The 27303-nt window shown below is 41.5% G+C and overlaps 1 protein-coding gene across 5 annotated transcripts in view; it reads left to right on the forward strand.

The window, feature by feature from the left end:
- rnf130 (ring finger protein 130) overlaps window positions 1–20466 on the forward strand; it is a 162422-nt gene extending 141956 nt beyond the window's left edge. For 3 of the 5 annotated variants that reach the window (XM_078551166.1, XM_078551167.1, XM_078551165.1), the window contains one exon: window positions 20322–20466. In XM_078551166.1, the coding sequence (XP_078407292.1) occupies window positions 20322–20337 (16 nt within the window). In that variant the 3' untranslated portion in view covers window positions 20338–20466. Of the gene's footprint in view, window positions 1–2510; window positions 2571–20321 lie in introns of all 5 variants that reach the window. The other 2 variants (XM_078551164.1, XM_078551162.1) reach the window with 1 other exon arrangement.
- The last annotated feature ends 6837 nt before the right edge of the window (window positions 20467–27303 follow it).

A 27303-nucleotide genomic window follows, 5' to 3' on the forward strand; every position in this document is an offset into this window, starting at 1 on the left:
TGACGTGCATCCTGAAGATGGTACACACTGCTTTGTCGTGTGCCGATGGTGGAGGACCTGATGTTTCAGGTGGTGGATGGGGTGCCAATCAAGCTAATTGGCAAATAGCATACAAGCCACACAAGTGTTAGGCAATGACCATCTCAAACAAAAGAGAATCTAACCATCTCCTCTTGAGCATTACCATCACTGAATCCTCCACCATCAACATCCTGGGGGGAGTTACAATTGATCTAAAACTTGAATGAACCAGCCACATAAGTACTGCAGCTACAAGGGCAGTAGGCTGGAAATTCTGCAGCTAGTAATTCACCTCGCAACCTCCCCAAAGCCTGTCCAACATCTGCAAGGCACAAGTCAGGAGTGTGATAGAACACTTTCCAGTTGCTGGTTGAGTGCAGCTCCAACAATGCTCAAGAAGCTCAACAGCATTCAGAAAAAAGCAGCTTGCTTGATTGGCACCCTATCCACCTTAAAAATCACTTCCTCCACCATCGGCTCACGACATAAGCAGTGTGTACCATCTGCAGGATGCACGTCAGCAACTCACCAAAGCACCTTCCAAGGACAAGGGTAGCAGATGCATGAAACCACCACCACCACCTGCAAGCTCCCCTCCAAGTCACACACCATTCGGACTTGGAACTGTACCTTCACTGTCACTGGGTCAAAATCCTGGGACTCCCTTGTTAACAGCACTTTGTATGGACTGCAGCAGTTTAAGAAGGCAGCTCACCACAACCTTCTCAAGGGCAATTAGGGATAGGAAATAAATTCTGACCTGTCAGCAACACTCTCAACCCATGAATGAGTTTAAAAAGAAGAATAGGAACAGCAGGAGACCATGCAGCCCCTCAAGCCTGTTATGCCATTTAGCAAGATCATGGCTGATCTGTATCTTAACTCCATCCACCTGCCTTCTCTCCATATTCCTAAATACTTCTTGTAATGTTATGACCATGGCCAGTGTCAATTGCTGCGCAAACCAAATCCCATGGGGAAACTTGGCTTACAGCCACAAGCTTTTTTTTGTATTCTGATGACGAGAAGAAGACATACTGATCTCAACAGTAAGAGGTCCAGTAACACTTCTGGGTTTTTTAAAATTGGAAATAAAGGTTTATTAACAAAAAATAAAAGAAAACTTAAGCACACAAGATTACAGTTACACATTTAAGGTTAGTCTTACAAAACATTCCCCCAAGTAACCACTTTCCGGGCAACACTCCCTTATAGATGTTTAAATATGAAATCCAGTAATATTACACAAAGCAGATTGCTGTAGATGCAATAAAGGTATACCACATGACCTTTACCCTCTCTCACTCTGTGGTGGAATCCACTTTGGAATAAAACTGCTTGCTGCAGCCCAAGACTTTTCTGGCTTGACTGGATGGGTGATTCAAACTGCATCCTCTCCCAGCCCAGAGCTCCAGCTATCTCAACAGCTCAAACAGCCCCAGCCATCTCCAGCTCAACAGCTATCCAGCCTAACAGCTAAAAACCAGCTATCCACAGTAACTCTAATACACCTTTTTTCCCTTTCATCTCAGCCCTGTTGTTCTTGCACTACTTTGAAATTCAAACCCAAACTTCCAAAAATGAGATCTTTCATTTTCCATCTTGCCTTTGCATTTGGGTTAATAAAATATTATATCCTCGCTACTTGTTTACCTATGAACTCCTGCAAGATGCAAACATTTTCCTTGTTGCCTCTGACTCCCCTTCGACATTCAAACAACCTCGCAGCTTATCTAAAAATGCAAATGTTAGATCTAACCTATTTACTTGTACTTCAGCCTCTATCCTTGTCATGTTTCCAAATCCCCAGACAACCTGACTCCTGTCAAACTCTTGCCCAGCTTAATTAAATCACACAGACACAGACTCCCAGCATTCTTTACAAAATAACACAATATTCTTTCAAATCCAGATTTTAAATTATTAATTGGGCTAGCTTCTACTGCTTTTTTGGGAGAGAGTTCCACTCTTTACCACCATTTGCGTGCAGCATTTTCTAACTTCTCTCTCAGGTGGCTGGCTCTGATTTTAAGGTATGTCCTCTTGTCCTAGACTCTCTCTATCTACCCTATCAATTCCTTTCAAACCTCTAAAGACTTCAACCAATGCTAGAATTGTTAAAATGGGGAGTAGGAACACAAATAATCCATTTTAGGGAGGCAGGGAAAAGCACATCTTCCACATCTGAAAATCAGTATAACTAGCAAGTAAATCTGAGGCACATTAGTACCTATAGGTCAAGGATCAGTTTATGACATGTTTGAGGTCATTGACTTCCAAGAAATGAATTGCTGCAGCTGAATTAGGGCATACATTTAAACCAATGAAGAATTATTGGAGAAGGTAGACATTACATGGAATTTCTGAGCATTATTTATTCTTACATGTTATGCTTATAAACAGCCGACAAGAGTCGGATTAATATTCTGAAGTGATTCAATGAAGTTAAGAATACACACATTAAATGAACAGTATGATTCCCATTTTAGATATGAAAATGAGACAGCACAGTGGTGAAAGATTGGAAATAAAGGAAGATAATTGTACAGGTAAGTACCATCAGGGCAAGTTCCACCATATCAATTTTAAAGGTGTTTGATTTTGGATGAAATCCTTTTTGTAGGATTCACTGTAAACCTCCATATCAACTATCTAGTATGGATTAGACCCATTGAGAGGTTGGTAACTGAGCTATTTCACCCTATCCCAGCGTCACCTGGACAGCCTCCTGAAAGCTGATTCCAGTAGAGAAAGTATTTTCCCACCTTAAATACATAGAAACGTACATAGAAAATAGGAGCAAGAGTAGGCCATTCGGCCCATCGAGCCTGCTCCGCCATTCAATATGATCATGGTTGATCATCCTACTCAATAGCCTGCTCCCGCTTTCTCCCCATATCCTTTGACTTCTTTCGCCCCAAGGGCTATATCTAACTCCTTCTTGAAAACATACAATGTTTTGGCCTCAACTACTTTTCTGAGGTAGCGAATTCCACAGGCTCACCACTCTCTGGGTGAAGAAATTTCTCCTCATCTCAGTCCTAAATGATCTACCCCATATCCTCAGACTATGACCCGTGGTCCTGGACTCCCCCACCATCAGGAACATCCTTCCTGCATCTACCCTGTCTAGTCCTGTTAGAATTTTATAGGTTTCTATGAGATCCCCCCTCATTCTTCTGAACTCCGGAGAATATAATCCTAACCGACTCAATCTCTCCTCATATGTCAGTCCCACCATCCCAGGAATCAGCCTGGTAAACCTTCGCTGCACTCCCTCTATAGCAAGAACGTCCTTCCTCAGATAAGGAGACCAAAACTGCACACAATATCCCAGGTGTGGTCTCACCAAGGCCCTGTATAATTGCAGGAAGACATCCCTGCTCCTGTACTCGAATCCTCTCGCTATGAAGGCCAACATACCATTTGCCGCCTTTACCGCCTGTTTCACCTGCATGTTTACCTTCAGCAACTGGTGTACGAGGACACCCAGGTCTCGTTGCACATTCCCCTCTCTCAATTTATAATAATCTGTCTTCCTGTTTTTGCTACCAAAGTGGATAATCTCACATTTATCCACATTATACTGCATCTACCATGCATTTGCCCATTCACTCAGCTTGTCCAAATCACACTGAAGCATCTCTGCATCCTCCTCACAGCTCACCCTCCCACCCAGCTTTGTGTCATCTGCAAATTTGGAGATATTACATTTAGTTCCCTCATCTAAATCATTAATATAAATTGTGAATAGCTGGGGTCCTAGACCGATCCCTGCGGTACCCGACTAGTCACTGCCTGCCATTCAGAAAAAGACCAGTTTATTCCTACTCTTTGTTTCCTGTCTGCCAACCAGTTTTCTATCCATCTCAATACACTACCCACAATCCCCAATTTTACACGCTAATCTCTTATGTGGGACTTTGTCGAAAGCCTTCTGAAAGTCCAAATAAACCACATCCACTGGCTCCCCCTCATCAACTCTACTAGTTACATCCTCGAAAAATTCCAGTAGATTTGTCAAGTGTGATTTCCTTTTCATAAATCCATGCTGACTCTGTCTGATTCTGCCACTGTTTTCCAAGTGCTCAGCTATTAAATCTTTTATAATGGACTCTAGAATTTTCCCCACTACTGACATCAGGCTGACTGGTCTATAATTCAGTTTTCTCTCTACCTCCCTTTTTAAACAGTGGGGTTACATTAGCTACCCTCCAATCTGTAGGAACTGTTCCAGAGTCTATAGAACCTTGGAAGATGAAAACCAATGCATCCACTATTTCTAGGGCCACTTCCTTAAGTACTCTGGGATGTAGATTATCAAGCCTTGGGGATTTATCGGCCTTCAATCCCATCAATTTCCCCAACACCATTTCCCTACTAATACTGATTTCTTTCAGTTCCTCCCTCTGACTAAACCCTGTGTTCCCAACATTTCTGGTATGTTATATGTGAAGGGAAATCGAACTCTGATAACAAAAGGAGATCCTCCTTCTGTTATGGGGAATGTGCTAAAGTGCTTCACCCTGACTGACTTGGCTTCACTCTGAGGTTTAGGTACCCTTTAAAGAAAGAGTTTCCAAGTGTAAGCCAGTGATGGTTTGGAGGAAAAATATGTGTAAGTATCCACCTGTGGAAATAACTGTACATAAAGATATTGTGCTTGTAAATCAGGTGAAATAATAGATTTCACTGCTTGCTAGCACACTTAGCTCCATTTTCTTTCACCTGCCTAGAGTTTTAGAACCATTTGAAACCTAGCGCACACAGGGTGGGATTTAATGGTCGTGGCAATAGGCTTGCCCACCAGCTGGAGGGCCAGTGGCAACCCCACCTTGGCCAATCTGGGCCACGTCCCACCTCCGAAAACTGCCAGCCAATTTGAAGCGTCAACTCTTCAAAACCAGCAGCGTCAGCAGGCGCAGGGGCCGCTGTCAGTACTGTAGTAGAACCTTGGAATAGGATCATCGTTGGAGCCCTGGAGGAAAGGCAGGAGAAGCAAGATCGCAGGGGCCAGACAAAGAGCCCCCAGCGAGGCAGGGGAGTGGGGGGTTTAGTTGAAAGGGCAGGTAGGATCTCACCATGGCGACCCTTGCCACTGGCAGGACTCTCCATATGGTGTAGGCTACCCAAGTAGAAGGGATTCCACCCCTAGCCACAGGCATGCTGGCCAGGGTTTACTTAGCTGTTTGTCTTCATGGCCTGATTCCCCCCTGCCACTGGTAGAATACCACTGGCAGTGGGATGGGGCTTTAAGTAGTCCTTGTGGCCACTTAAAGACCTCATTTGCCCCTAGACAGGAAAGCCATCCTTGACTCTTCCCCCCCGACTTAATTGCGGTAATTGGGAAGGCAACAAGGTATTCAACCCGCACCTTCCCACCCCTTTATACACTGCCACTCCCGCCCTCCTCAGCCTCCCAGCCTGCTCCTGGGGGAGCATTAAATTCCTCCCATTGCCCTTTTGCAGGTTTAGTACTGACAGCCTGGAATTTTTGGAAAGGTTACCAGTTTTATTGGATTTACAAATGGATTTGAAAAAAATATAACCTGAATAGCTTGACCACATTTTCATAAAATTGCTCCTTAGATTATCTGATTTAGATCTTTTGAATCAAAAATAGGTTCCCTCCCACTTGGTTAAACTGCTGCTGAGTAAAGGCCCAAAGCCTGGACCAGAATCTAGCTATAATTTAAATACCTGATCCACTCTTGTCCTCTTCTCCCTCCACCCAATTTCCAAGCTGTTAAAACTGGTGGGCAAGAATCAGCGGCTTTCATTACTATGTTCAATGTATGACTGTCCAATTTGAGGCATGCCTCACATTACCAACCAACACTGTAAATTCATCACCAGTGATCTGTGTGAAATTGCTCACAGATTGCATCTCTGTCGCAAATTATACATTTTTCATGAGAATTGACAGATGGTGTGATACAATAACATTTGCCTATACAATTCAACTATCCATCCTACAGCATTTAATTTGGTACAAAGATTATCATTCTTCCATGTACATTTTTTTTTCCAATTATACCTTGTCCCATTGTTGCAATAAATCATGATATGCCATGAGAAACTCAGCAGGTTGGCAGTATGTGTGAGCAGAACAATCTGGGAATAATTACTCCTGGAGCTGATAGAAGACTGAACAAAATGTTGAACATAACAAACAGAAGCAACTGAGTAGGATAGTAGTAATGGTGGACAAGAGTTGAATGGTTTCTGCGAAGCAAACAAGATATTGACTTTTGGCTATTGACAAGGGAAGGCTGGTATTGGTAGTACTTGTTGAGTGAGAGAGAAAGCAGGATATCAGTGTGTGTAGCTAAGAGGAGATTAGGCAGAAATGAACACTTGGGCCAAAATAGCAACTAGGAGAAACACCTGTTATGACACAGCAGTTTGTAAAGGCTGAGTGATTTAAAACCCCAGAGGGAAACTTTAAACAACTGTCATAACCTATATTTTCAATTGGTAGGTTATGAGTTGCAGCTCCAAATTCAGGATAAGACCACAAGTTCTCAAGAGGTTTTATAACAAGCTAAATGAAACATTTATTAATTTACAACAAATTAACCACATACACATGGCTACAAATTACTCCTATCACAACTTTTAACAAATTGCCAAATTAATCTCCACTAGGCAACAATAACCAGTAGACTTAAACAGACACCAGGCAAAATATTTTCACCGTGCGAATTCAAAATAGGTTCCTTTCAATTTGGTTCCTTTGCAGACAGTTGTAGGCTTACAGGCTTAAATCTTACATGCCTCTGACCTGCACACACAAACTCCTTTCTGTTATACCCAGCCTTCCCCTTTGAATGTAAATTTTCATTGTATCAACAGATCCTTTGCACTCCACCTCTTTTAACAATAAAGCCCCTTTCATAGTACCAATTTTATTAGTAATATAAATATATTGCTTGGTGTCTCCTAGCTAGGTGCAAGATTTTACCCCCAGTCTTTGAATGGTTTATTCAGCAAAATGCAAATGCATTCTTTACCTCACTGTTTACATCTCAAAACTACTATACATCAAAGCACCCAGACTAGCTGGCTTTAATCCACTTAACACACACACACTCACAAACACAGACTAAACCTCTATTTAAAAAAAAAATAATTTCCAATAACATTATGTACATTAATATCTCTTCCTGATACATCTATACATAGAAACTAGGAGCAGGAGTAGGCCATTCAGCCCTTTGAGCCTGCTCCGCCATTCAAAATGATAATGGCTGATCCTTATTTCACGCCATATTCCCACTTTCTTTCCATACTGCTTGATGCTCCTGATATCCAAAAACTTATCAATTTCTTTCATGAATATACTCAGTGAACCGGCCTCCACAGCCTTCTGTGGTAGAGAATTCCACAGGTTGACCATCCTCCTGAGTGAAGAAATTTTTCCTCATCTCAGTCCTAAATGGCCTGCCCCATATCCTGAGACTGTGGCCCCTGGTACTAGACTCCCCAGCCAGTGGAAACATCCTCCCTGCATCCAGTCTGTCTAGTCCTGTTAGAATTTTATACATTTCAATCAGATCCCCTCTCATTCTTCTAAACTCTAGTGAATACAGGCCCAGTCGAACCAATCTCTCCTCGTACGACAGTCCTGCCATCCCTGGTATCAGCCTAGTGAACCTTTGCTGCCCTCCCTCTATGGCAATTATATCCTTTCTTAGGTAGGTAGACCAAAACTGCACGCAATACTCCAGGTGTGGTCTCACCAAGGCCTTGTATAACTGCAGTAAGACATCCCTACTTCTGAACTCAAATCCTCTTGCAATGAAGGCCAACATGCCATTTGCCTTCCTAATTGCTTGCTGCACCTGCCTGTTTACTTTCATTGACTGGTGTACAAGGACACCCAGATCTCTTTGTACTTCCACATTTCCCAATATATCACCATTTAAATAATACTCTGCCTTTCTGTTTTTCACACCGAAGCGTATAAGTGGTTGAGACCAAAACATTGTATGTTTTCAAGAAGGAGTTAGATATGGCTCTTAGGGTGAAAGGGTTCAAAGGGTATGGGGAGAAAGCGGGAGCAGGCTATTCTGTTGGATGATCAGCCATGATCATAATGAATGGTGGAGCAGGCTCGAAGGGCCAAATGGCCTACTCCTCCTAGTTTCTATGTTTCTATTTATCCACATTATACTGCAAGTGCCATGTGTTTGCCCCCGCACATAACATGTCTGAATCGCCCTGAAGCCTCTTTGCATCCTCCTCACAACCCCGCTCAGTTTTGTGTCATCAGCAAACTTGGAAATATTGCATTTGGTTTCCTCATCCAAGTCATTTATATATATCGTGAATAGCTGGGGCCCAAGCACTGATCCCTGCGCTACACCACTAGTCACCGCCTGCCTTCCGGAAAAAGACCCATTTATCCCCACTCTCTGTTTCTGATCTGTCAACCAATTCTCAATTCATGCCGGTATATTACACCAGATCCCATATGCTTTAATTTTGCCCACTAGCCTCTTATGTGGGACCTTATCAAAAGCCTTCTTGAAATCCAAATACACCACATCCACTGGTTCTCCCTTATCTATTCTACGAGTTACATCCTCAAAAAACTCTAGTAGATTAGTTAAACATGATTTCTCTATCATAAACCCATGCTGACTTTGTCTAATTTCCAAGTGTTCTGTTCCCACGTCTTTTATAATAAACTTTAGCATTTTCCCCCACTGCAGATGTTAGGCTAACTGGTCTGTAATTCTCTGTTTTTTCTCTTCCTCCTTTTTAATTAGTGGGGTTACATTTGCCACCCTCCAAGCTGTAGGAACTGCTCCGGAGTATATAGAATTTTAGAAGATTACCACCAATGCACCCAATATTTCCAGGGTCACTTCCTTTAGTACTCTGGGATGTAGATTATTAGGCCCTGGGGATTTTTCAGCCTTTAACCCCATTGATTTCTCTAGCATCACTTTTTTTCACTAATACTGATTTTCTTCAATTCAACCCTCTCACTCTAGACCCTTGATTCCCTAACCCCATTTCTGGAAATTATTTGTGTCCTTTTTTGTGAAGGCAGAACCAGAATATGTGTTCAATTCTTCTGCCATTTCTTTGTTCCCTATTATAATTTCCCCCGTTTCTGATGGTAAGGGACCTACATTTGTATTTGCTTATCTTTTTCTCTTCACATAGTTATAGAAGCTTTTACAGTCAGTTATGTTCCTTGCAGGTTTACTGTCATACTCCATTTTCCCTTTCTTGATCAATCTTTTTGTCTACTTTTGCTGAATTCTAAATTGCTCCCAATCCTCAGGCTTGCTGCTTTTTCTGGCAATTTTATACATCTTTTGTTTCTCTCATTTCTCACAATATTGCTTTTTATTGTCATTCCATTATTGTTTCCATCATTTAATCATCTCCAATCCTCCACCCAATCACAGACCATTCTTTTTCTTCTCCCTGTACCCTTCCACTGGCTGTGTTCCTCCTCATATGGTAATAATTGACCATTGAGCTGAAATGTGGAACCCCTATCCTCTCTCTACAAATGCCGCATGACCTGATTAATTCTACCATTATTTGCTTTCATACGAACATATGATATAGGGACAATAGGAGGCCACTCGACCCCTCAAGTCTGTTCCTCCATTCAGCTGATCTGCCTTTGTTTCAAATTCACATTCTCATCTACCCACGGTAAGCTTAGATTCTTGTTAGACAAGGGAATCAATCTACCTCTGCCTTAAAAATGTTCTCTGCCTTAAAACTCTTATTATACTCTTTTAACCAGATTTTTGCCCACTCACTCAACTTATCTATATCTGTCTGCAACTTCCTTATGTGCTCTTCACAGCTTACTTTCCTTCTTACCTTTGTATCATCTGCAAATTTAGCTACTATGTCTTTGCTCGTCTCATCTAAGTCGTTGATATATATTGTAATAAGTTGAGGCCCCAGCACAGACCCCTGCGGGACTCCACTCGTCATGGGGGAGGTGGCGGCGTAATGGTATTGTCACTGGACTAGTATTCAAGAGACCCATGGTAATGCTCTGGGGACCATCACAGCAGATGGTGAAATTTGAATTCAATAAGAATCTGGAATTAAAAGTCTGATGACCACAAAACCATTACTGATTGTCAGAAAAACCCATTTGGTTCACTAATCTGCCGTCCTTACCTGGTCTTGCCTACATGTGACTTCAGACCAACAGCAATGTGGTTACCTCTTAAATGCCCTCTGAATAAGGGCATTTAAGGGTGGATAATAAATACTGGCCTAGCCAGCAGCGCCCACATCCCATGAACGAATTTTTAAAAATCCTTCCAATCAAAAAAAGACCCATTTATGCATACTTTCTGTTTTCTGACTGCCAGCCAATCTTCTATCCATGCTAATATGTTAACCTCTACACCTAGAGCTTTTATTTTCCACAGTAAGCTTTAATGTGGCACCTTATCAAATGCCTTCTGGAAATCCAAGTACAGTATGTCTACAGGCTCCCCTTTATCCACGGCGCATGTTACTCCTTCAAAGAACTCCAATGAATATGATTGCCCTTTCACAAAACCATGTTGAATCTTCCCGGCTACCTTGAATTTTTCAAAGTTTTTCCCGGTTATAACCTCTTTAATGATCGATTCCAACACCTTCCCCACTACACGCGTCAAGCTAACTGGCCTATAGTATTGTTTTCTGCCTCCCTCCCTTCTTGAATAGAGGGGTTATCTTTGCTACTTTCCAGTCTGATGGAACCTTTCCAGAATCTAGCGAATTTTGGAAAATTAACACCAACACATCTACTACCTTATTAGCCACCTCTTTTATGACCTTAGGATGAAGTCCATCAGGATTTGGGGACTTGTCAGCCCGCAGCTTCATCAGTTTGCTCATTACTGCTTCCCTAGTAATTATAATTTCACCAAGTTTCTCTCTCCCTTCTATCTCCTGATTTACAGCTGTTACTGGAGTGCTTTTTGTATCTTCAATAGTGAAAACAGAAGCAAAATATTTGTTCATTTCATCCGCCATTTCCTTATTATCTACTGTTAACTCCCCATTGTCACTCTCTGGGGATTCATAATTTCCCTGGCTTTAGTTTACTCTTTGCCCCATTTGTTTTTCTGCTATTTGTTCTCGGGGTTTGGGTTATGCTGGCAAAGCTAGCATTTATTGCTTACCAATAACTGGAAGGTGGCCTTGGACCACCTTGAACCACTACTGGCCATATGGTGAAGGTGTTGTCGCAGTGCTGTTAGGTAGTGGAGCTCCAGGATTTTCACCCAACAATGTGTGCAGGACGTGTCTCTAACTGCGGCTACTCAAAATCTGCGTTTCAGAGTTGGAGCTGCGGCTGGAGTCACTGTGGAGCATATGCAAGGTTGAGATCTTCGTGGATAGCACAGACAGTGAGGTGGTCACACTGCAGGTAAAGAGTGCACAAGCAGAAAAGGAATGCGTGACCGCCAAACAGAGTAAAAGCACTAGGCAGGTAGTGCAGGAGCCCCCTGGGTTGATCTCCCTCTCTAACAGATTTTCCTTTTTGGATACTGCTGGGGGAGATGGTTTCTCAGGGGAAAGCAGCAAGAGCTGAGCCTGTGGCACCACGAGTGGCTCAGCTGCATGGGGTGGGGAGGAGAAAAAAAAGAGTGGGAGAGCAATAATGATAGGGGATTCTATCATAAGGGGAACGGATAGACGTTTCTGTGGCCCCAGATGTGACACCAGGATGGTACGTTACCTCCCTGGTGCCAGGATGAATGATGTCACTGAGCAACTGCAGGGCATTCTGAAAGGGGAAGGCGAACAGGAGAGGTTGTGGTCCATATCGGTACCAATGACTTAGGTAAAAAGACGGATGAGATCCTGCAAGCAGATTATAGGGAGCTAGGAAATAAATGAGAAAGTAGGACCTCAAAGGTAGTAATTTCAGGATTACTCCCAGTGCCTTGTGCTAGCAAGATCAGGAATAAGAGAATAGACCAGATGAATGTGTGGCTGGAGAGATGGTGTGGGAGGGAGGGATTTAGATTCCTGAGGCTTTGGGACTGATTCTGGGGAAGACTGCACCTGTACAAGCTGAACGGATTGCACCCCAACAGGACTGGGACCAATATCCTCACAGGGGTATTTGCTAGTACTATGGATGAGGGGTTAAACCAGAGTAGCAGTGGGTGGAGAACCAAGTGGGGAGACACGAGAGGGAAACAAAGATAGGAATGAAAGACATTAAAGTAGAAAGCAAAATTGGAAGGCAGATTAAACAAGGGCTATCAGCAAATAGGGCCATAGTACAAAAAAAATGTGTAAAAAGACAAGTCTAAAGGCACTGTATCTGAATGCATAGAGCATTCGCAATAAGATAGATGAATTAACAGTGCAAATAGATGTAAAAGGGTGCAATATGATTGTGATTATGGAGGCATGGCCGCAGGGTGACCAAGACTGGGAACTGAATATCCAAGGGTACTCGATACTTAGAAAGGACAGACAAAAAGGAAAAGGAGGTAGGCTGGCGTTGTTAGTTAAGGATGAAATCAGTGCAATAGTGAGGGAGGATATTGGCTCCAAAAATCTAGATGTAGAATCAATCTGGGTGGAGCTAAGAAGCAACAAGGGGCGGAAAACATTAGTGGGAGTTGCCAAGAGGCCTCCAAACAGTAATGGTAAGGTAGGAGACAGCATTAAACAGGAAATTAGAGATGCATGTAACAGGGGTACTACAGCAATCATGGGTGACTTTAGTCTACACACAGACTGGGGAAATCAAATTGGCAATAATACTGTGGCAGATGAATTCCTGGAGTGTGCACAAGATGGTTTTTTAGACCAGTACATCGAGGACCCAGCTAGGGAACAGGCTATCCTAGATTTGGTATTGTTCAAGAGAAGGGGTTAATTAATAATCTTGTGCAGGGTCCTTTAGGGAATAGTGACCATAACATGATAGAGTTCTTCATTAGGATGAAAGTGAAATAGTTTCTGATCTGAAGATAGGGTCCTAAATCTAAACAAAGGAAACTACGAAGGTATGGGGTGTGAGTTGGCTACAATAGATTGGGGAACTTCATTAAAAGGCAAGGTGGATAGGCAATGGCTAATATTTAAGGAACAAATGTATGCATTGCAACAGTTATACATTCCTTTCTGGGCACAAAAGCACAACAGGAAATGTGGCCCAACCATGGCTGACAAAAGAAATTAAGGATAGTATTTGATCCAAAGAGAAGTCATATAAAGTTGCCAGAAAAAGTAGCAAGCCTGCGGATAGGGAGCAGTTTAGAATTCAGCAAAGGAGGACTAACAGATTGATTAAGAGGGGGAAAAATAGAGTATGATAGTAACCTTGCAAGGAATATAAAAGCAGACTGTAAAAGTTTCTATATGTAAAAAGAAAAAGATTAGTGAAGACCAATGTAGGTCCCTTACAGTATGAAACGGGAGAATTTATAATAGAGAACAAGGAAATGGCAGAGCACTCAAACAACTACTTTAGTTCTGTCTTCATGGAGGAAGACACAAATAACTTCCCAGAAATACTAGGGAACTGACGGTCTAGTGAGAAGGAGAAATAGACGGAAATTGGTATCACTAAAAGAAAATAGTGCTGGAGAAATTAATGGAACTGAAACCCGATAAATCCCCCGGGCCTCATAATCTACATCCCAGGGTTGTCATATTCCAAAATTCTGTATCTTCTGGAACTGTCCCAGCAGATTGGAGGGTGGCAAATGTAACCCACGATTTAAAAAAGGAGGGAGAAAACAGGGAATTACAGACCAATTAGCCTAACATCAGTAGAAGGGAAATTGCTAGAATATTATAAAGGATGTGATAACAGGACACTTAGAAAAGATCAACAGAATTAGACAAAGTCAACATGGATTTATGAAAGGGAAATCATGTTTGACAAACAGTTTTTTGAGGATGTAGCTAGCAGAATAGATAAGGGAGAACCAATGGATGTAGTGTATTTGGATTTTCAGAAAGCTTTTGATAAAGTCCCACATAGGAGGTTAGAGTGCAAAATTAAAGCACAAGAGATTGAGGGTAATATGTTGGCATAGATCGAGAATTGGTTAGCAGACAGGAAACACAGTAGGAATAAATGGGTCTTTTTTGGAGTGGCAGGTAGTGACCAGTGGGCTACTGAAGGGATCAGTGCTTGGCCCCAGCTATTCATGATATATGTCAATGATTTGGACGAGGGAACTAAATGTAATATTTCATGTTGCTGACAACATGAAACTTGGTGGGAATGTGAATGGTGAGGAGGATGTTAAGAGGCTTCAAGGTGATTTAGACAAGTTGAGTAAGTGGGCAAATCCATAGCAGGTGCAGTATAACATGGATAAGTGTGAAGTTATCCACTTTGGTAGGAAAAACAGAATGGCAAAGTATTATTTAAATGGTGATAGATTGGGAAATTTTGATGTGCAAAGGGACCTTGGTGTCCTTGTACACCAATCACTGAAAGCAAGCATACAGTTAAGAAGGCCTTCATTGCAAGGGGATTTGAGTACAGGAGCAAGGATGTCTTACTGCAGCTGTACAGGGCCTTGGTGAGACCACACCTGGAGGATTGTATGCAGTTTTGGTCTCCTTACCTAAGAAAGGATATACTTGCCATAGAGGGAGTGCAGCAAAGGTTCACCAGACTGATTCCTGGGATGGCAGAATTGTTGTGTGAGGAGAGATTGGGCCCACTAGACCTGTATTCACTGGAGTTTAGAAGAATGAGAGGGGATCTCATTGACATGTAAAATTCTGACAAGGCTGGACAAACTGGATGCAGATGTTTCATCTGGCTGGGGGGGTCTAGGTCAAGGGGTCACAGTCTCAGGATACAGGGTTGACCATTTAGGACTGAGATGAGGTGAACTTCTTCATTCAGAGGGTGGTGAACCTGTGGAATTCTTTACCACAGAAGGTTGTGGAGGCTGAGACACTGAATATATTTAAGAAGGAAATACATAGATTTCTAGACTCTAAAGGCATCAAGCGGTATGGGGAGAGAGCGGGAATATGGTGTTGAGGTAGAGGATCAGCCATGATCATATTGAATGGCGGAGCATCATATTGAATGGGGAGGCGGTGGCATAGTGGTACTGGACTAGTAATCCAGAGACCCAGGGTAATGCTCTGGAGATCTGGGTTCAAATCCCACCACGGCAGATAGTGGAATTTGAATTCAATTTAAAAATCTGGAATTAAAAGTCTGATGATGACCATGAAACCATTGTCAATTGTCATAAAAACCCATCTGGTTCACTAATGCCCTCTAGGGAAGAAAATCTGCCGTCCTTACCTGGTCTGACCTACACGTGACTCCAGACCCACAGCAATATGGTTGACTCTTAAATGCCCTCTGAACAAGGTCAATTAGGGATGGGGAATAAATGCTGGCGTAGCCAGCGATGCCCATGTCCCATGAACGAATAATTTTAAAAAGCAGGTGCGAGAGGCTTAATGGCCTACTCCTCCTGTTTTCTATGTTTCCATGTTTCAATGATAAAGAAACATCTATATATGTCCAAATCATGACATACATGTAGCTTAGAGCTGATGGTGCTCTCTGAAATCCTGTGAAAGTGAAGTAAAAGGAATAAGAATGACTTTAAGTACTCCATTGGGAAGCCCCATTACTTTCCAACTGCTTGGAAAATTGAGCCATTCTTCAAACTTTTGTTTACACGTGTTAATGTTTTCTCACTTTGAACTTTGCACTTTGGAGAGTATTCTAGCATAATGGTTACATTACTGGATTAGTAATCTAGGCACTTGGAGTAATGATCCAGAAACATTAGTTCAAATCTCATCACGGCAGCTGATTTACAAAGAACAAAGAAAAGTACAGCACAGGAACAGGCCCATCGGTCCTCCAAGCCTGTGCCGATCATATTGCCTGTCAAACTAAAACATTTTGCACTTCCGTGGTCCGTATCCCTCTATTCCCATCCTATTCATGTACTTGTCAAGCTGCCTCTTAAACACCACTATCGTATCTGCTTCCACCACCTCCTCTGGCAGTGAATTCCAGACACTCGCTACCCTCTGCGTAAAAAACTTGCCCCGCACATCTCCTCTAAAGTTTTCTCCTCTCACCTTAAATCTATGTCCCTTAGTAATTGACTCATCCCCCCTGAGAAAAAGCTTCTATCTACTCTGTCCATGCCACTCATAATTTTGTAAACTTCTATCAAGTCGCCCCTCAATCTCCGTCACTCTAGTGAGAACAATCCGAGTTTCTCCAACCTCTCCTCATAGCTAATAACCTCCAGACCCGGCAGCATCCTGGGAAACCTCCTCTGCACCCTCTCCAACACCTCCATATCCTTCTGGTAATATGACGACCAGAATTGCACGCATTATTCCAAGTGTGGCCTAACCAAGGTTCTATACAGCTGCAAGCATGACTTCCCAGCTTTTATACTCAATACCCCTGCCGATGAAGGCAAGCATGCCATATGCCTTCCTGACTACCTTATCCACCTGCGTTGCCACTTTCAGTGACCTGTGGACCTGTACACCCAGATCCCTCTGCCCGTCGATGCATTAAGGGTTCTGCCATTTACTGTATAATTCCTACCTGTATTAGACCTTCCAAAATGCGTTACCGCGCATTTGTCTGGCTTAAACTCCATCTGCCATTTCTCCGCCCAAGTCTCCAACCGATCTATATCCTGTTGTATCCTTTGACAATCCTCTTCGCTATCTGCAACTCCTCCAACCTTAGTTTCGTCTGCAAACTTACTAATTAGCCCAGTTACATTTTCCTCCAAATCATTTATGTATACTACAAACAGCAAAGGTCCCAGCACTGATCCCTGCGGAACACCACTAGTCATAGCTCTCCATTCAGAAAAGCACCCTTCCACTGCTACCCTCTGTCTTCTATGACCAAGCCAATTCTGTATCCATCTTGCCAGCTCACCTCCGATCCCGTGCGACTTTACCTCCTGTACCAGTCTGCCATGAGGGACCTTGTCAAAGGCCTTACTGAAATCCATGTAGATAACATCCACTGCCCTTCCATCGTCGATCATCTTTGTCGCTTCCTCGAAAAACTTGATCAAGTTAGTGAGACACGACCTCCCCTTCACAAAACCATGCTGCCTGTCACTAATACGACCATTTGCTTCCAAATGGTAGTAAATCCTGTCACGAAGAATCTTCTCCAATAATACTGACGTAAGGCTCACCGGCCTGTAATTTCCTGGATTATCCCGGCTACCCTTCTTAAACAATGAGACTACATTGGCCATTCTCCAGTCCTCTGGGATCTCACCTGTAGCCAGTGAGGATACAAAGATTTCTGTCAAGGCCCCAGCAATCTCCTCCCTTGCCTCCCTCAGTACTCTGGGGTAGATCCCATCTGGCCCTGGGGACTTATCCACCTTAATATTCTTCAAGACGCCTAACACCACCTCTTTTTTGATCTCAACATGATCCAGGCTATCTACACACTTTTCCCTAGACAAATCGACCGCTAAGTCCTTCTCTTTGGTGAATACTGATGAGAAGTACTCATTTAGTATCTCTCCCATTTCTTCTGGCTCCACACACAGATTCCCACCTCTGTCCCTGAGTGGGCCTACCCTTTCCCTGGCTACCCTCTTGCTTTTTACATATGTATAAAAGGCCTTGGGATTTTCCTTAATCCTAGTTGCCAATGACTTTTCATGACCCTTTTTAGCCCTCCTGACTCCTTGCTTAAGTTTCTTCCTACTTTCTTTGTGTTCTCCACGAGCTTCATCTGTTCCCAGCCTTCTAGCCCTTACGAATGCTTCCCTTTTCTTTTTGACTAATCTCACAATATCCTTCGTTATCCAAGGTTCCTGAAACTTGCCATACTTATCCTTCATCCTAGCAGGAACATGCCGGTCCTGAATTCTTATCAACTGACGTTTGAAAGCGCCCCACATGTCAGTTGTTGATTTGCCCTCAAACATCCGCCTCCAGTCTAGATTCCTCAGTTCCTGCCTAATATTGTTATAATTAGCCTTCCCCCAATTAAGCACCTTAACCCGAGGACTCCTGTTATCCTTATCCACCAGTACCTTGAAACTTAGTGAATTATGGTCACTTTTCCCGAAATGCTCCCCTACTAAAACTTCGACCACCTGGCTGGGTTCATTCCCTAATACCAGGTCCAGTATTGCCCCTTCCCTAGTTGGACTATCTACATATTGTCTCAGGAAGCCCTCCTGGATGCATCTTACAAATTCTGCACCATCCAAACCCCTAGCACTAAGTGATTCCCAGTCAATATAGGGAAAGTTTAAAAAATCACCCACCACAACAACTCTATTGCTTTTACATTTTTCCAAAATCTGTCTACATAACTGTTTCTCAATCTCCCGCCAGCAGTTGGGAGGCCTATAGTAAACCCCCAACATTGTGACTGCACCCTTCCTATTCCGGAGCTCTACCCATATTGCCTTGCTGCATGAGCCCTCCGAGGTGTCCTCCTGTCATACAGCTGTGATATTCTCTCATATTTAAATGCAGTTAATCAAATAATATCTGGAATGAAAAGCTAGTATCAGTAATGGTGACCATGAAACAACCGGATTGCCATAAAAATCCATCTAGTGCATTAATGTCCTTGAGGAAAGGAAATCTGCCAGCCTTACCTTGGTCTGACCAGTATGTCACTCCAGACCCACAGGAATGTGGCTGACACTTAACTGCCCTCTGACGTGGCCTAACAAACCACCCAGTTGTCTCTAGGACAATTAGGAATGAGCAATGAATGCTGACCTTGTCAACAATGCTCACATCCTGTGAATGAAGAAAAAAAATCTGACAGTGACATTTAATGTGAAGTTTCCTGGCATGAAATATATTCTTGAGATTAATTTCAAACTATAGCCAACCTAACAGGTCTGGCAGCATCTGTGGAGAGAAAAGTAGAGTTAACATTTCATCAGAAAAGTTATCAACCTGAAATATTAACTGTTTCTCTCTACAGATGTTGCCAGACCTGCTGAGTATTTCCAGCATTTTGAGTTTTTATTTCAAATTTCCAGTTTCTGCAGTATTTTACTGTTGTGTTGTTGTAATCAACCTTCTTTAACCACAGTAAGTGAAGAGATACTTCATTATAAGAACACTGTTCTTAAAGGTCACTAATCAAACTTCAGCACAAATCAATCTTAAATTTAAAAATCAGGAGATATGCCTTGACCCCCATTCACCTGTTGTGTATATTTGAATTGTAAATATGAAAATTATCAACAACTGATCAGAATGACTTTTTCCTGCACTAAAATGCTCATGAAATTCCATGTTAGATTTACCACAGAAATACAGTTTATATTTTAATTGTCCAAGGACAGTAACAGAAAAGCATTGTCATTGCATATTAGAAATAGAGGCACTCCATTCTTGTTAACCTCCAATTTTTAAAAAAGTTGGATTGAAAGGAAAATAAGTTCAGCCACGGACTATCTGGAAGTTCCTTATAACATATCAAATATCTGCTATGTTAAATTGTGAACAATTACAATTAACAAGCTAGTCAGATACTAAGGCAAGATAGAAGCATATTTGCAAAATAACCCAGTTCCGGTAAGCACAATGCTCCGTTGAGGCAAGCAGGAGGGAATGAAATATAACTGATGCATCAGCTTTGCAATCCCTTTGGAACAAGTAGCGCTGGGATGTATAAAGGTGAGAAGAGAGAATTTAATATTCTGCAACTCGCCTCATAATTCCAGGTGTTTCACCTCTATTATATGTCCTAGATCACGTGGTTGTCTCCATCCAGGAGGTCTGGCCCAATGCCAAGTGTTGACTCTTCAAAATAACATCATGGGATCTTTACATTCACCAGATCAGGCAGACAGGATTTCTGATTAATGTCTCTGCTGAAAGACGAGCTCTGAATTTTCTGATTGTTATGCAGATAGTTATAATGAGAAAGCTACACAAACATCTCTGACAAGGCACCAGTTAGTCAATACTGCATTGAAGTGTCAGCCTAGATTATGTGCTTAATACTTTACCATTTGAGTCCACAACTTTCTGTTTCGGAGGTGAGGCTCTATCAACCAACTCAAGCTGATTTTCAAATTGACACTTAAGGTTTATTTAGTTTTACAATGCCGCCACCATACATAAAAAGGAAGTAATAGTTATGAATTTTATAGACTCAATTGTGGATAAAATTTATTCTTGGTATCTGTATTCAAGTTTCACATAGCCAGTTTAGCTAAACCATAGCAGAACAAAATCTTTAAAACACTTTTTAAAGACTTAAAATAATGGCCCTTAAAGCATGACTTTTAATAAAGTTTTCCTTCTGTTCACAGGCCTTTGTGTTATTGAATCCAGCCTGCTGTAGCAACAGTGCATTTGGATATGCCTTTCTATTACTAGGAGTTCTGCTAAAGCAAAATCTATTTTTTATATGTTATTTTTTCACATGCCTCATGAAAGCTTTGTAAGAAATGTCTCTCAATAAAAAAAGCAATGGAACTACATTTGTTTTATGCTCTTATTTGTGCTCTTTTTTATGTTATGGTCACATAAACTATATTGCGATTCCTTCAGTGCTTGCGAGCAATCTGCTGTAAGGTCCTTCGGGAATCTTACCTGTTAATGTGCCTGGGGGTTGATTACTTTGAGAATATTATTTATTACATTTTAATTTAGTACAGTTTTAAGTTGCATGATCAATACAATCTGACTCTTGTTCATTTGAAATAAATGTTTATGCAACAAAATGAAACCTGCAAGTTTTCTTTCCCATATCTTATGTAAAGGCGCTAAAGGACTTGTGGATGTCCCTATTAAACTATTATTGTTTCCTTGAATAAATTGTACACTGTGTAAGGAGCACAAGTGAGCTGAGTCACGGACAATTTACAAACAAAAAAATAAACAGTGCTGCTCCAAGTAGATTATTTTCTCTTATTCTAGTAAACTTTAATTTTGTAGCTAAACTACATTGCAAATGAAGGAAGTGCCTAATAGTTTCTCTGTGCTCCCCGTTTGTAAGCAAAATAAAAATCATATCTGATCCATTTGCTGCTTGTTCTTTAGAAAGAAGTCTACCAAAATATTGTCGGGTCTAGGAACTGTACTGAATCCTCAATCTCTCAAGCATCAAATGCAGCTCTCTTCAGGAAATCCTTCACAAATGGTAGATTTATTTTTATTAATGAATTTGTAGACCTATAAATCAATATCAATACACAAATACACATTTACACTTAAGATAACAAAGTCACTATCTTATTTTAATTCAACAGGCTGAAGATATAGCAATGATTTTGAGAAGCTTGTGAAAATCATCCAGTCTTGCCAAGTCTTTCTAAAATTATTTATTTCAATAATAATGCAGCTGAACTCATGGTTTAGTGACAAATGTATGGTTTTATTTCAGAAGGTGATGTTTCTAAATGTGTATTTTTATTTCAGTATTATGTCACTAAGCACGTGATAATAAATTAGTAGTGATTTAATGAAATATGTTTTATTTCAGTAGTGACTTGTTGCTACACCAGTGTGATTTTTTTACTTGGGATGTGGGCGATACTGGTAAGGCTGCATTGCTTGCCCTGCAAAGTTAGTTTTGGACAGTGATCAACTCACTACAGTCCTGTGCTGAAGGCTATCCCACAATGGTGTTAGCCAGGGAATTTCAGGATGTTTGCTTGTGAAAATGAAGAAATGGCAATATGACACCAGTAACTGGATGGTTTTCCCTTTGACCCCATTAGCCTCTGGCTTTGCTAGGGCTTTCATACGATTGAGCATGCGCCACCTTGACATTGATGGTGCTACTTTCTTTTTTCCTTAGGTATTCAGCACTTCTGTCCACGCCTATCTCAAAGCTTCAAAGCTGTGTGACTCTGGCGAAACCCAAACAGGGCAGCAGTGAACAACTATTGTGTCATTTGATGATAGTTTGACAACTCCCTTCATCATTTTACTGAAGATTTATGGGAAGGCTGATTAAGTAATTGGCCAAGTGAGATTTATCCTTTTTTTGCTGATATGACATACTTATTTCAGTAACGACGTAACTAAACTAATTTTATCTCAGTACTTCTAAACAATTCAATATTTAAGGCATTTCTGAACGATGGGACAAGTCTTCTTTGTATACATCAATTAAAAATGTGTACAATATGCGCAGCAATCAACTACGTCAATGAGATTGGGGTCATATGCAGGCCAGACCAAAGAGAGATATCAAGCTCCCATCTCTGAAGGACATTAGTGAACCAAGTTACTTTTTACCACAATCTGATAACTATTATGTGTTTCACATGCCAGTCCCCAAATTACAAGATACCTTAAATTCACTTTCCTAACTTGTTGGAGCTTTCAGCCTCTGGATTGGTTTTGTGGTACCAGAACGGGACCAAACAGAGTCGGGTTCTTTGAAAAAAAGGCAGCCGAGATATGAATGTGGAAATCCCACCTCTATTTCTGTCTCCGGCCATTTCAAATGACGGGAACAGGGGCGGGTCAAGAACCTGCTGATATTTAGAAGTTGCCAGCACCATTAAAAAGTTGGCATTTCAGAACTTACGGAATTTTCACCGAGGCAGCGCATTTTGGAAGTTCTCCTAAATCACATTGTAGAGTGGAGACAGGGAGAGTAGAGAAGGTGAGTAAAAATGGTTTTGCCTCCTTTACAGTTCATCATGAAATGCTGTAGCTTAAGTTGTATCTGTGTTTGTTAAAGGGAGTGATGAGAGTGCTGTGATTGAAAAATGTAAGTGTCCATTAAATAATGTGGTTGCCAACTGACAAGCTGTCAAATGAAAATGCAGCATTGTAAAAGTGGAAAAACCTTCAGATTAGAATAAATTATTCACTGGATAAAATACTCTTATAGGTTGTTTAATATTGAAAGGCTAGCAAGTGTGAGATCCAGAGCTAATTGTTTAAACTCTTCCCATTGCCTTTATTCCTTCTTTGCAGATCAGCTCAGTCATCTGTTTGGTTGTTTGAAAGCTTTGAAAAATGTATGAGCTTTCATTCACTCTTTGCAGATCAGTTCAGACACCTTTTGACTTTTTAAATGCTTTGACAGATTTATGAATTTTTGGCTGCCTATAAAAGCGCTAATGAGTTCTGAGGTGCAGAGTTTGTTTATACAGCTGTCCTGAGGAATGTGAGTTTGTTGGTTTTGACAGATTTAGGAGCTTCTGAAGAGGATAATTGTTTTTAAAGTGCCTTTCAAATGATGTTTGGTTATTTTGATAGATGTATGAGCTTTTCAAAAATGTTATAGGGCTTTTGAGTTCTAATTATAAAGTGGATGCTGGAAGAGTGGGTTGCGGAGGGTAAATGGGGATGAGGGGGCAGTAGGATTAAGAGGGTGAGGGGGGCTTTATAACTGATTCCAGCCCTCCGAGAGATGAAAAGCCTGCCTGCCTGCACTGCTAGTATGGAGGCAGGATCCCGACTCCTGTTTCCTACCTCCAACTGGAAAGTTGCAGCCATGGTCTCTGACATTTCTAAAATCAAACAATGCTGTTTAATACTAGATGATCTCCTCTGGCTCTGCTCAGTTATAGTCTCTAGTCTAAAACAGTCATTCATTGATAATTTTCCACTTTGTTACAAAAAATCTCCTTTTTACTACATTGCAATAAAAATGTTAATCATCCAGACCTGGAACTGCAGTCACTTGAAACCTCTTAATCTTGGGTGAATAAACATTCCGAAATTAACAGCAGAGATCAGAGAGCCAAAGCTGTCAATCAAGCAATGCTTTCTCTGGCGCTCATGTGTCTTAGAACTTGAATGGATTCTGGGCTCTCAGCCAAGCCTCATTAAGTATGCTTGACTGAGAGCCCAGAAAGTTGTGGAGGACTAGGATGTGCTTATCCCTGTAATCAAGCCAGCCAGTTTGGAAGTGCAGGGTGCGGCTTTTGACCTAAACCAGCCAGAATCCTTTAAAGGCACTCCCGAAAATTGGACAGCCTGGGAATTGGGACCCAACCACCATTTTAAAGGGCTTCCGAGTCATCCGGACTCGGTGAAAATCCAGGCCGCTATCTTGACATCAAGGGCAGTCATTTCACTGCACCTCTGGAACTTTACTGTTTTGTTCATGTTTGGACCAAGGCTGAAGTGCATTCCAGAGCTGAGTGGTCCTGGCGGAACTACTCCAGTAAAAGTGGCAGGCGCAAACTGAATTCTAGAAGTTGCACTTCATCAAAATGACATCAGCAAAGTGGCTGCAGTGTGATCTGGGAGTCTGCTACGTAATGGAAGCTGTGGAATGCAGTAGGCTGCCCAGGCTTCAGAGAGAAGGGCAGGCCTGTGTGGGGCAAATTTTGGAGAATTTCTAACAAAGTTACTGACTTCCATAGACCCATACAGCACAGAAGGAAGCCATTTGGCCCTTTGTGCCTTCATACTCGTGTAAAAGTCGAGTTTCTAAGATTAAATTTTTACCCAAGAAGTAGGGTGTCAACATTTACACGAGTAATAGTTTTGAGGGGTTGAAATCCACCCTTTCCCATCATCTCGCTATCGCAGAGCTGCTAGGTCAGAGACTGTTCCTGCCAACCCCTCCCTCAAAAGTAGTGCAAAAGGAGCCAAAAACTATTCTTATTTATGAATAAATAATAACCTCCATGGAGACAGACATTAATTTATGCACACTAAATTTAACAAATTCATCAAAAACAACAGCCAAAAGTATAAAATTATACGATTTCATTCCGTTTTTTTCACAGAACAGAAAAGAATACTACTTAGCAACAGAGCACGCACTGAATATGTATTAAAATACATGAAAACCACCCACCTATTTGTCTTCAATAATATATCTCAACCTGCCTCTTAAATAGCATCCTCATATGGATCATCATCATCAGCAATGAAGTCATCATCGGCCATATCATTTCAGAAATAATGATCTTCTGTGCCATCAAGTGCATTAGATATCCCCACATTTCTCGAATGATTTGATGACAGTTTCCATTCTGGCTTCATACCAGGCCTCTACAACCCATTCACACAGGGCTGCTAACGTCGGAGCCCATATGCTGCCTCCCTTGATAAATGTCATCTCTCCTTTGATCATCCAGTCATTCCACTTATTTCTCATGCTATCCTTGAAGGGCTTGTTTAGAGAGACATCCAATGGTTTAACAAGGCTGGTTAGACTGCCGGGAATCACTGCAATATCACTGTTTTGTGATCTAACTTCAGGAACAACATCATTGACAAGGTGTGACCTGATCATGTCCCAGATGAAAAGGCTTTTTCCTTACGTAATCCTCTTGGTCAGAAACTCCAAACTTGCTTCAGCTATATTTTCGTCCCACCTTCATCCATTCATCCTTTATCGTGAAGGTGGACGATGACTCCTTTGGGAATTGCTGTTTTGGGAGGCTGTTTTCACTTGAATATCACCGTTGGCTTAAGCTTTGTCCCATCAAACATACACTGCTGAATCTATTCGTTTCATGGCTAGTTGTCTTCACTAGCACTGTTTTCTCTCCAACTTTGCTCACTGTTTGATTGGCTGGATGTCAAAATTCCAGGGAGTCTCATCCATGTTCCCCGTACAGGCCAATCTGTATTCTTTTGTTGACATTTAATTATGAACCATTGAAATGCTTGTTATCAAGTTCTGCTGGGAAATGCTGTGAAAGCTTGGTCTTCTGTCACAGTACAAATTTTTTTCTCTTCATAAACTTGGTATACCATCCAGGGCTGGCTTTGAAATCTGCAGTGCCTAATTTTCTTGCTTGTTTCAGGGCCAAGATTTGGATAGATCCTCAAGAAACTGAGAGTCCATTCTGGCAATTTTCATTGACTTATTTTGAAATTTCGTTTTCCAACTGTGGCCACAGGCTTGGCTTTCCTCTATTTGCTCATTTATTCTTCGGCATTGTGTATAGAACCTCCTCCAGTCTCTAATGTTGTTCTCTGATATCTTAAATTCTCTAGCTACTTTACAATTATTTGTCTGCTTTGCAACCTAAACGGCTTTAAGCTTGAACCAGGCTGTGTATCTGCCTTCCTTCGTGATACCATGTTAAGATATTAGAGAGTGGGATTGCTGGGAACACAGCGCAGCAGTGAGGTGGTAGCCTTAACATCACGTGTTGACTTGCGCAGACATGAGGAACTGAACAGCCGCCTTCGATAGTGTGCTATTCTATCAATGAGCGGGTTTGACTTCAGCAGCAGTGGTAAGTACAAAGAGTTTGGATTTTTTTTTTGGCTAGAAGTCAGGGGTTGACTTATAAACAAGATCAACCATTACTTGAGTATATACAGCGGTCCCACTCCCTTGCTCTTTACCTGTGCATTTTTCATTTTTAAGTACTTATCCAATTCTTATTGAAAATTACCATTGAGTCTGCTCCATCACCTTTTCTGGCACTGCATTCTAGATCATTGTAACTCACTACAGTTAGAAAATAATTTTCCTCAACTCGCCTCTGGTTCTCTTGCCAATTACCTTAAGTTAATTACATTTCATGTGTCCTGTAGTTGCTGTTGCCAGTGGCAACAATTTAGTGAAACTTTGTGAATTGGTTGAGTATTTTTTTCTCAGTTCCTTAACTTTTGATAAAATTATTAGGTTAAATAAGTTATTTTTGTAACAATACATTCAGCTGAGTCTGAACTGAATATTGCAGTGGAAACAATTTTGAAACATATTAACTAAGCATTGTGTAGTTTCATTATGTGGTAACTGCAAGTTCCTAACTGGTATCTTATAAAAGTTTGAGTAAATTATATATTTTAATCTTGAGCAAACCTTCAGCCTTGGTTGGTAATTTTAATGTTTATATTTGATTAAATCCAGCATGGCTAGCTTAACAGGTGGTGATTGTTTAGCTGTCAGCTTGTAGCTTGGTGGCACACAAACCTCTGCGTCAGAAAATTGTGGGTTGAAGCTCCATTCCAAAGACTTCACGTAATCCAGATTGACACTCCCAGTGGAGTACTGTGGGAATGCTGCACTGTTGAAGGTGCTGCCTTTCAAATGAGGCATTAAATTTTGAGGCACTGTCTACCTTCTCCGGTGGACGTAAAGGATCCCACAGCACTATTTTGAAGGTGAGTTCTCCCTGGTGTCCTGGTGATATTTAGCCCTCAACCAACATCCCTAATAAGATTCGCAGATATGGCAGCATCTGTGGAGATAAAATGGATTCTGAAAAAGAGTCCTATTGGACTCGAAGCATTAACTGTGTTTCTCTTTCCATAGATGCTGCCATACCTGCTGAGTTTTTCCAGCACTTTCTGCTTTTATTTCAAATTTACAGCATCCACAGTGTTTTGTTTTTATATCACCAGTAG

The sequence above is a fragment of the Cetorhinus maximus genome, chromosome 10 (genome assembly GCF_964194155.1).
Source record: "Cetorhinus maximus chromosome 10, sCetMax3.hap1.1, whole genome shotgun sequence".
Classification (NCBI taxonomy): domain Eukaryota; kingdom Metazoa; phylum Chordata; class Chondrichthyes; order Lamniformes; family Cetorhinidae; genus Cetorhinus; species Cetorhinus maximus.